The 12,232-nt window shown below is 39.4% G+C and overlaps 1 protein-coding gene across 7 annotated transcripts in view; it reads right to left on the reverse strand.

The window, feature by feature from the left end:
- Positions 1-12,232, reverse strand: part of LOC122989847 (protein MTSS 2-like) — a 78,421-nt gene that overhangs the window by 50,134 nt on the left and 16,055 nt on the right. For all 7 annotated transcript variants that reach the window (XM_044363117.1, XM_044362893.1, XM_044362974.1 and 4 more), the window contains exons 2-3: positions 5,950-6,011; positions 5,359-5,432 (exon numbers count right to left, since the gene is read on the reverse strand). In XM_044363117.1, the coding sequence (XP_044219052.1) occupies positions 5,359-5,432; positions 5,950-6,011 (136 nt within the window). The remainder of the gene's footprint in view (positions 1-5,358; positions 5,433-5,949; positions 6,012-12,232) is intronic.

Raw genomic sequence — 12,232 nt, forward strand, 5'->3', positions numbered from 1 at the left:
ATGCAGTTTTCCGCCTTTAGACAGAGATTCCTCAAACATTTTCCTGCCAATATTGAAAACGTTAAAGTGAAGCATTGAATGTTTATATGACTAAATTTTGAAAGACTGCAAGAGACCATCCCTCCCAAACAGACTAATGCTTCATGAGAACATGACTGTGTCCATATATGGGAAAGTGCCGCGTGTCTGTGTGTGTCTCCCTACTGATAATATGGCAAGGATGCAGAGGATGATGAACATAAAACTGTGCCAAATAGACAGGTTATTAAAGATAGGAAACATAGACAGAGGGCTCCTACACCAACACACATCAGGGATGCAGGTGTTTGTTTATGTGCTTTCATTTCACTGGTGTATGCTGTCACACACATACACACACACACACACGCACCCACGCACACATAGAGAGAGCCAGTTCGCTCTGGGGAAAGTGTGTTGGGCTGTGAGAGAGGAGTGGAGAGCACATCTGAAAGTGCACTCAAATTCATCCCTCACCAGGGAATTCACAAACACTTGCACATTTCCTCCTGCTGGATTTCACCCACTCGCTAAATCTCTCTCTCTTTGACACACACACAAATACACACCAATACAAACACAAGAAAAACTGTTTCTCTCACCCTCTCTGCTGCCTTCTTTAACTTTATCAGCTTCAGAGGCAAACTGAATATATCTGGTCCCTAAACATTAGAGAGCCAACAGAGAAACAAGGCCTGGCTGTGATCCAAGCAGGACAAAAGGACTAGTCCTACTTCTATGGGACTATTTCCTATTGGCCACCGTACACAATATGTGATGAGAGGATTGGCACCGCACCACACAGCACACTGCTGCTGAGGATTTTCTGACATCTATTCCCCACATTTTTGTTTTAGGAAGGAGGAAGAGCTCTCCTCTGAAAGTTTCTGCTGTTATTCATGTTTCATAGCTGGCGTTTAAGATGTCCTTTCATTCTTCCTCTCCATATCCTCATCTGACCCCTAGAAAGATGGTTAGAAAGATAAAGCGACATTAAACACAAATTACAGCAACCTGGTTTCCATCCAAGTTCTTTTTTTTTTGATGATGATGCATGAGGTTATAACATGGCTAATGGGCCATTCACATACTGTACCGACTCAAAATTTGGGACAGTAATAGTCTGCTGTTCATTGTGAATGAAAGCTGGCTTTGCAGCCCAGCATGCTGCCTGCTGAGCCAGAGACACTGAAAAGGTGCCCAGCTGCACTACAATAAAGAGTTGAGAAAGGCTGGGAAAAGGTGAGAGCCAATTATGCTCATTATGATTTCTGTGAAAACAGAAACACATGTGTTTTTACTACTCCACTCCGCTATGTAAGGAAAAATCACAGCTTCCAACTTCCCAATTCTCTACTATGTGTATTTAACGAGCTACCGGGACTTAAAAACAATGTATGGAAACAAATCCCTGACATTATTGTAGCCTACACCGATAACTGTCCAGTCAAAGCAGAATATGTAAATGATGTGCTCAATGCATTACACACACAGATCTACAGATTCATGTTCATGAGAGGCCGGAGACTGCATGAGACTGCCTACTACTATCTGTAAATCTGAATGCACCTTAAGAGTCTACAGCCATGCTAGCGGCTCTGTACTTAGACACAGTGCTTTGAGTGAAATGCTAATGTCAGCATGCTAATGTGCTGATGTTTAGCAGGTGCAAAGTTTACCATGTTCTTCATCTTAGTTTGCATTTTAGCATGCTAAGCTAATTAGCACTAGACAAAAAGTACAGCTGATGCTGATGAAAATGAATGTTCCACTAATATTCCCGTTTACAGGCAGAGGGATTTCAGGGATTCCCTCTGCGCCAGAGGGAACGGGAATCACAAGATCAGGCAGTGAAGCACATCCAGTACCTAGGTTTTCCCTTGATGTTTTCTATACTACTGTTTTTGGTGCATCACACCGTGTTGTCACTGTCAGTCAGGATAATAACCAATCCCCTCCATCCTTGTTGTGGAGAAGGTGCGCTCTGCTTTTCCAGCCCGCCCTTAACAGCTCTCCGCTCTCATTCCCTTCCTCTGCCTGCCTTCCTGCTCCAGCATATGTCATCTTGCCTGCGCAGGGGTGTGTTACACAATCAGCCCATAATGCATCTCTTGCAAACTGTTGGCTAGTTGGTTTGTTTATAACACACTGAGCTGACCGTAAACAGGCAAGAGGCTGTGTGTCGCAAACTGCAGTAAAAACCCCAGTTGAGAAACACATATTCCAAATGCCCTGCATACATGTCAAAAGAATGCTCCTAAAACCTGAATAACATCAGCATATCCAACATGTCTTTATCAGAAAATGCTGCATTCGGAATAAGGCCTAATTCAGAATATCCAAACGGAATAAGCTGTTTGCATGACCCGTATCAAACTCTGAGTATTATCATATTTGGAATAACAATGTAATATTAGTATGCATATAAATGTAATCACTGACATCCCTAGAGCCACAATAGCAGCATGACTAAAAACCTGAAGTCCCCAGTCTGCTAAAATATGGCACAAATTTGAATGGAAATTAGTCTGTCAAATAAGTAACGATACAAAGACATATAGTCAATATCAATACTATTATATAGTGGTTACACAGTGCCCTTGACCACTAAGACTTCCAGAAATATTCAACATTTAAATCAATGCAGCTGGTGAAAACACATACAAATGAAAGCATCAAAAATAGAAAATCACATAAAATTCAGTCGGTTGGATGTAAACAACCATTGTAGGCTCATAAATGAGAACGCTGGTACAAGAGCAGAGTACAGGATCATCAGTACCCTTTGGTGTACACACACACATACACACACACAGTAATAAGTGGCACATTGATATAGCGAATGGCAAGAAGACAGAGAGCATCATTATTGGTGCCGTCTCCTGCCTCCATCCATTTAACAAATCTATTAGAGAACATCACACACACTGAGAAAGAGCAGCAATTGTACAGCAATCTGACAAATGGACTCCAATAGGAATGACTCATCAGTCCAGAAAGTACAAAGAGGCTCTCATTCACAGTCTACATCTTCTTGCCAACATCATTTATGTTATGTTTTTGCCTGTGTGTGTGTGGCAGTGGCAGCGGCATGTGTAATGAGCTGACAGTGCTCGGTGATTTCCTGTCTGGCCTGTAAAAGCAGCACGAGTCTCTTCCTGTATCCTCCTCTATAGGAGCCCACCTGGGGCCACACACACACACACACACACACACACACACACACACATCATCATCACATACACTGTCTGGCAGCTGCACCTAATAAGTTGCAACAGGAGGAGAAATTCCCTCCACAACAGCTTCAGTTGTCTTCCTCATGTTCCCCCCGCCTTCAGTGGTAACATAATAGTGTTTGTCTGACCTTCTCAGCTCTCAGCCCACGCTCTATCAAAACTACTGCAGAGCTTTTAGCCCTCACATGGAATATCAAGAGTGTCAAGCCAAAAACAAAAAAACAACCCATTGACAACAATTCTATAAAGTTCACTGAGTTCTCTGGTTGAGTTAAGTGCAAGAAAAACATCGTATTGAGTTCTGCATTCAAAATATTTCAACTGGCTTTGCAATATGACTCAACATTTTGTACAAAATATGCTTATTATGTTGCTTGATACTGGGCTTTCATTAAAAATCAAACATTATATCAATGTATAGTGATGAATTTTGAATTATATAGATTTACACAGGTGACATATTAAAGGAAAAATTTGAATAAATGAGTGGAGAAACATAACGGATCCAGATGATCTTTGAATGATGATGTGAATCTTATGTTCGGCCTTCATAGATATCAGATCTCAGTCCAGCTGAACACCTTTGAGAGAGTTTGGAGCGCTAGCAGTACACAGCATCAAACGAGGGAATGTTTTTTGGAAGAATGTTGTTCATCCCTCCAGCAAAGTTTCACACACTTGGATAATCTATGCCAAGGAGCATTGAAGTTGTTCTGGAAGCCCAACACCTTATACGGTGTTTTCACCACAGGAGCTTTTCCATGTGACCAAGAACTTTTTGAGGACCTATGATGCAAAAATAGTCGCTGTTCCGTGAGTTTAGGAACTATCAGTGAAGAGTTTGCAGTGCCGATTGATCAAACACAGACTCTGCTTCAACTTGTGATCAGCTTCATTCACAAAATAAGGTATAAATAAAGAAATAAGATACTGGATGCCACTAGTAATTACGTTAGGATGAGTGGTCGACATTTTTTAAAATGTTTATTAACCCCAGACATTAAGTTTTGTCATCAGCTAGTTTACAAAAATAAATATATGACTATGAAAAACTCTCTCTCCTTTTCCACCTCTGCACATCTCCTTTTCATCCATTCATTTCATCTATTCAGACATTAGATTCACACAACAGTAAATACAAAGAACAACAAGATGACTCTGTTGTTGTTTACTCATGTGTGAAAACTGTGTTTCAAATGTCTACGTCATTCTGTAATCTGGTCTAATTTGCCTAATCTTCACAGTTCTTTAGATGTGGTATAAACACAAACAAGAATGTGAAAAGGGGACTTTAAGTCCCTGAGTTTAGTCATTCTGCTTCCATATTCCTGGAATCCTCTGGTCATAAAAGTGTACTCCTGAGACATGTTTTTGTTTTTCTCTTTAATATGTCACCCATGAGGATTTTTAGAATTAATAAATTCCTAACTGATTGTCTATTATTGGCTTAACTCTGAATTCAACTTGATTCTAAGATGTTTGAATTAGGTTCAAAATAGGTATGTTTGTTTTAGTGCTTATGTTTCACTTCTTTATATGTTTCGGAGGGGAAGACATAATTTTGATGTTTTGGATTTTTATGGTTCACGCATTGTCAGATTTAAAGATATGGCAGACTGGTACATAATATCAACAAACACCAGCTTTAACCCAAAAACACTGCTATCTGCTTCCAAAACCCCATGTTGTTTGAAACACACTCAAATACAAAACTGATCTTCCTATTGCATCTACAAGGCTAACAAAACATTCCCGGCTTTTTGACACACATTGCTACAAAAATAGATTCTCCTATACTTCGGTCATTTTGGACTCTATAAAAACTGCAGTGCAACTGCTTTGAAGTTTGAGACAAACTGTACCTTAAATCTTCTGGAAACACTTTCATCAGTCAGAGGAGAATTTAGCAGGCCAGTTGATAACATCTCAAGGACATAATAAGATTCCTAATAGTGCTACCATGTGGAGACCAAACCAACACAACACTGGCAGAGGGACACATAATGCACATAGATAGCTGGGTTTCTGGGCCAGGAATTGGTAACACACACACACACACACACACACACACACACACACACACAGACACTTAATGTTTTCTTACCTCTGGTGTTGGTAGCCATGTCCGCCACCTTCTGAAAGGCATCCAGGAAGGCCACAGCAGCCAGAACAGTGGTTCTACATGGACAGAAAACATCACCTCAATTAAATTTTAAATTATGATTAAGCTTTTTTCACTGAGCATCTGCTTCAGTCTGATTTGCATATTGCTATTGCATATTGAATGTGACAATAGCAATGTGTTGGTGATTTCAATGAATTTGAAAGTAGCAGACTTGATCTCAGTGTTGGTACATCTAGCAACAGCCCTGTTTACAGCTTACAGAAGAACAGTAACAAAGGCAGAATTTGTTATTTTCATTTAGTAATGTCATTTTTTAATTTAGATTTTTGTAAATTAAGACTTTAATTAAAATCATGTATCACAGAGTTATTTACTCAATTTAGAGAGCAACAAAGCATAAAATTACAACATTTACTTGATGTCATATGCTGGTCTAAATGCTTTTACACAATCTGCCAACAAGAACATTTCATAGAGGTCACTGAACCTGTTACAGGTTTTTCACATTGGAAAAGCTAGATTCATTTATATATTTATTTCTTACTCAATTTCATTCTCAGAGGAACTTACCGGAGTTGGGAATGGAGCTTGGTGGCCTTGGCGCTGAAGTCCTCCCACACAGGATAGGAGCACTGGCAACACACAGACAACAACACACATTAATGCCAAAACATATCACGTATTCATAAACAACTTATATTTCTCACATGCCCAAACCTCCATCCATATCTTACACTGGGTGCCAGGAGAGAGACAGATATACCTTGGATGTGAACAAATGAAAACATACAGGGATTTAATTGACTGTCAACAATTTTGATGATTGATTAATCATTTTTATCCATTTTGCAAGGAAAATGCCAAACATTTCCTGCTTCTTTAAAATATGAGGATATTTCTGGATTTTGAGCTGCTGATAGTAAAAAGCAAGACATTTGTTGACATCTTGGACAACACTTTGGAATTTCAATGGACATTTTATACAAGTTAAAAGTTATAGACTGGATACTTGACTAATCGTAAAAAAAAAAAAAAGAAAAAAAATATGTTGACAGATTAATTGATTTTGAAATTTAAAATAATACCTGGATTTAATTTGATCAGGTATCTCATGTATTGAACTGAAGCATGTGTTACACAACTTCAATGTTTCTCAGCCAATTTATCAAAAGTTCATAAAATTTCAAGGTCACATGAATTTTCTTCATTATTTTGAGCCCTTCTCTGTCTCCAACATGGAGAATCTGAACACTATGCTGCATCTCTCTCAGTTTTTCTCTTTGTTAATCTATTTCAATCCATTTTAAATGATAATGAATTTATTTGACCATGTGTAGGCTGTATGAACAGTACCAGTGGAGAGCTTTTGCCAGTGTGGGAAACACATTTTCACATTTTTCAGGCATTTTATGTACAGACCAATCAATTAATTGAGAAAGTATTCTGCAGATAAGTCAAATTTGAAAATAATGGGTATAGTTGCAGCCCCCAGAAAAAATGCTCTATCCGGACCAGGTGAAACATTTAAATGCTGCTTCCATGTTAAGGCATCAGTAATAATTAAATAACATTATAATAAACACAATAGTATAACATGAAAGGGACCATTCTGAATAATGAGTCATTTTACTTTTGATACAGTAAATGCATTTAGCTGATAACTTTTACTTAAGTAAAGTGTTATATTGCACTGAATAACACTTAATGGTTCAGTATTGATTATTTATGATAATCATCATCATCATCATCATCATCAGTCATTAGACAAAGAAATAATCTTTTTTTTTAATTTACCTCTTTGTTTCAAATGTTCAAAATCAGACTTTTCTGTAAGTCACACTCTTTGTTCCCCTTAGCACTATACTGTAAGTCTGCTTTCAGCTTCTGTCATAAACTAATTCCTTATGCCCCTTGAATAAAAGCACACACACACACACACACACAAACCTATCTTAGTCTCTCATCACTTGGTACCCTACATCAACCCTTTTTTTTCACCCAGACTCTTCCCCCAACACAGAAGCAACCCCTCCTCTCCTCCCTATGCACCCACCTAATCCATCTACCCAAACACACACACATATATGTATGTAGACACACACACACATACAGAACACTTGACAGCGACTGGCATCAGGCAGCATCAAAGGGTTTGACTGGAGCAGCCAGGATTGCTAACACAATTCAAAGCTGAAGCAGTGTCTCTAATGGATGCTGCTCCCCATCCTCCCACCCCCTCCTTCAGACTGGATGACTGCTCTATCACACACCCCCATCCTTACCACATATTACATTATACTTGATCCAGGTTAACCTATAACCCTGTTAAATGCCTGCAAATGATGTGTGTGTGTGTGTGTGTGTGGGTGAGTGGTTGTATTTGTATCAGTATAAAGTCCAAATGCCCTTAAAGAGGCAGGAAGATAAGGAAAATCTGAAAAAAGACAAAATTCAAAGAAATAATGAAAAAATAAAGGTGAATGAGGACGGGAGGAAGGAAATGTGTGTGTGTGTGTGTGTGTGTGTGTGTGTGTGTGTGTGTGTGTGTGTGTGTGTTGGGGGGGTGGGGCATCCCATTGTGATGTCAGACTAGCACAGACAGTAAGGGCTGCTTAGTCTTTGATCTGGCCTGTTTGATGTGGCTTAATTTGGTCTGAAATCACAGTCCTATTTCCCCTTGGTACCGAAAGCTACCCCCTCCACTATACACACACACACACACACATAGACACACACACTCTCTCTCTGCTCCCTCCCCTTGCAGGCTGTTTGAAGTGCACTACGGAGCTTAAGCAGTGCGGATGGTAGATAACACGAAGTGACGCCCTCCTCTTCGCACACACACACACACACACACACACACACACACACGAGCAGTGCTGCATCTCATTAGCATATTTTGGGCATTTCAATCCAGTAAGAAAGCCTGGTGGCAAGTGACCAAGTTAAGTGTTTATGTGTGTGTGCGGTTGCTTCCTGTTACTCAACATGCAAGTCTCCATCCTCACGCTGTACGCTGCTGTGAGATAAGTAGCCCAAACACGGATGGACACTTGAGCCCTTTCATAACTTTGACCAAGCCAAATTAACACCACTGAAATGTGAGGAAGTAGAAAAGAACTGAGCAGTACAGTGAACACTTCCCATTTCATAGAGTACTGCATGTTTATAGTCACTGTTAGTAGTAGTCACTGGTGTACTGTATTATGGCCACATCTATTGCACACTATGGATAAACCAATTAACCAGTCAATATTTATATATTAACAATGGATCAAATAACAACATGTAATGTGAAAGGTGCCACTTGTGGTGATGAAGAAAGAGAACAAATTATCACCCAACTCTGTGGTTCCCCTCAGCTCTGTGGAGCATTATGGTGTCTTTCAGCTCATTGTTTTGGTTTCTACGGCCCACAACTATTTTAATTGACTCTTACCACTCTTTTTAGCATAGCAGGAATCTGTTTTTAGCAGAACAGCAAACGACAGACCGGCAAAATGAGCATTTAGCAGCTAAAAGGGTTGGTGAAAACCAAACACAGTTAAAAGGAGAGTGAATATTGCATCTGAGACACCACTCATGAACTCATTAAACGTCGATAATGTGTCAGTGTTGTGTTTAAAGCTTGTTTTGTAGTCGTTCAAATAAACATTTGTAATAACAATAAGAAACCCATTCATACACCATACCGTTGCTTTACATTATGTTGGGTCACTCTGTCTGTCTTTAAATATTAAGAGTAAACCCCTGGAACATGTTTCACTTTTTGAGAGGCTGATGACCTTAATGAAAGATTCCTTTGAATTACATAAACTGCGGCTAACCCAGCAGTGGTAACGAGACTTCCACTCTCTATTGATATCTGATTCTATTAGAAGGAATTGTCAATAAGATTATAACTTAATAAATAATAAATGTCATCTCTAGTGTTTAATGACTGCTGGTAACACTAAGTGTTTTTTTTAATGAGCACATATCAGCTACTTGTTTTTTTTCAAAATTCCATTAATAGGATCAAACTTTAAAGATTTCTGTGGTGAAACTGGGCAATCTGGGTAACCTTACAAAGACAGAGGCTGTCTATCCAAGGACAAAGATCTGCTGTGTGAATTCTTTTGAAATCAGTTTTGCATTTCAGAGGGTTACAAGGCTTTCTGCCTGCAAGCTCCATGCTCCATAAATGAGTTTGTGAGTGTGTGTTTGTCTCAACCAGAGAGCTCAAAGACCACAATCATAACCACAGTGCTCATATGATTGTGGGACTTGGAAGATCACGGAGGCTGAGGGGTAAATACATAAGCGTGTGAGAGACACAGAGCGGGAGACAGTGAGTGTGTGAAAAAGCTTTTGGATAATATACTATTACATCACCACTTCCTGTGTCACAGAAAAACTCAGCAGAGCGTGCATGATTACCCCTAGAGCGCACACACACATACATACTAACCGATTCATGCCAGTGTAAACATATCACAACTAAAAATGTATCCTCAGTTTCTTCCATCTCTTTTTTCCACATCACTGATTTAAAACTGAAGTGGATATCAGATTCTGTATCACAGGGTGTGCACTATACACAATCACAATGTTTTTGACTTCCATTTATGGGATAAAATGAGGGAAATTTCCAGCTTTGTGCACGTCACCTTGTTCCTTCACCTTTCCTTCTTCCTTTATACCCTCCCTTCCTTCCTCCCTTCTTTATTGTTGCCTCTTCCAGGATAAAGCCCTATTGAATGTGGTGAGCTGTTGAGCTGCTGCCTCCCTTTCATTTTCTAAGAAAGGCCAAATTACTATAAACAGGCAGCCATAAAACTAAAGACTTTAAACTAAAGACCTAAAATCACTGTGATAACCAATCATACATTAGATCTATTATGTATTCAGTCTAAATAAATAGAAATTGCAGCCTATGATTTAAATACAGAAACAAACTCAATTCTGACATAGCCTCTGTATCAATCTGTTTCACTTATGAACATTAAACTGAACAACCAAGCAGCGAGCTGTATTTAGACTGACAGGACGATGGATTCACCCATATGGTGTCAGAGAGGCCTGGCAGCATTGTCACATTTGGTCTGGCTGTAACCTAAGTCCCCAACCCCAGAAACTGTGTAAGACTCCTCCTTCCTCACTCTGTTCCTCCTTTCATTCCTCCCAGTGACAGTCCCTGATCTACTCAGAATTATGCTAATTGGCTGATTGTATTTCCCCCTCCTTCAGGCCTATTCATATTCCTGCATCTCCCATCCCGGGTAGTGTTTTATAAAGAGGTTTATAAGCTCTGATCTCCAGTTGATGATCCCCATGAAGTAGACAGCCTTTTTGAACCCAAGCTGTATAAATGTTTTTACTTGCTTTAGTTTCAGGCTTATGTCACTGTCATTGGACATCTCAGCTAGACATGCTATATACTGCTTTTCTCAGAATAAATTTAGCTACTTAGAAATGCCATCATTCAGCATGTCAGTGGTACTTTACATGCTCTAGGACATGTTTTATGCTATTTTAAATCATTTGGATTTGTCCACAAGTTTTAAACACACAACAAACATCTGGATATGATGGAGAGTCAGTGCTAACATAATGTCGGAGTAGAGATGTGGTGTTACTATTGCAATTTATGAGGCCAATTATAATGCTGTGTAATTAGAGTCTGGAAGAGGAAGCGACCACCAGACCAGAGTGACGTAACAGCAACAGCCTGACTTAAGCTGCTGAGTTTCTCTGCAATCCTAACACAAACACAAACAAAGCTTTATAATATAATGCCAGAGCAGAGATATGGTGATACTATTACAATTTATGTGGCTGAATATAGTGCTGTGTAATCAGACAAACAGAGTATGGAGGACGAAGTGACCACAGGAGCTGTAACAGCGTCAGCCAAGAGAGAGACGCCTGCATCAACTGGTGTCCAGTGAGGATCGTCAGAAAGATCAGTAAGAATGGAGACAGAGTGCAACAAACTTTGCGATATTTTGGTAAATCTGACTATTACCATATATCAGAACAGCACATCAGCAACTGCGTTACCTGTAACTTGCAGCTGCATCCAGCTTTAAGGCACAATCCGGCCTAGCTCATCATCGTCCAAAAAAGGTAAAAGAAAGAGCAGTTAGAGTTAGAAACACCTGTGTGATATATCCAGACTCGATGAGGAAAAACGGCAATTAAACCTCTGTAAGGATATATAATGCTACACCATGAGTAGCTCACTGGAAGCTCATCGGACAAGATGTGCACTATGCATTCTGGTTGTTGCAAGATTCTGCCTAAAGAGCAGTATGGGGAATCTACAGCCTTTTTCTCAGTTTTCTATGGTCACAGGGCACCAATTTCAAAAATAATTGCACATTTCTACTACATAAATCACCTAGTTTTAAGGAATCATCATATTCACAGTAGTGAATTTTTCCTTTAATTTTTCTTTTCTTATGAGAAAGTCATGCTGCATTAGCTGTTAGCAGTTTCTGCACTGTAATCATGGATGTACAGACCACAGTCACATGGATCACTTTTGATACTGAAGAAAACATCTAAACATGATGATTATGAGGAGATCTGAAGTTATAATTGTCAAATTTAACATGATTTCTATGCACATTGTATCTGTAATGAGGAAGATGCTTGTGTGTAACAATATGACTGAGTTATGAGAAAAAGGGATGCAATTTCTGGTGCAAACTGCATCAATCTGGTTCAAAGAGTTAACTTTATTTGTGTGTGTGTGTGTGTGTGTGTGTGTGTGTGTGTGTATAAAAGTAGAGGGTAGGTAAACTGTGTTTACCCTCCACTTGATCCCTGTTTTCAATCCAACCAGTGTACAGGGACCCTTCCATCTTCC

The sequence above is a fragment of the Thunnus albacares genome, chromosome 1 (genome assembly GCF_914725855.1).
Source record: "Thunnus albacares chromosome 1, fThuAlb1.1, whole genome shotgun sequence".
Taxonomy (NCBI): Eukaryota; Metazoa; Chordata; class Actinopteri; order Scombriformes; family Scombridae; genus Thunnus; species Thunnus albacares.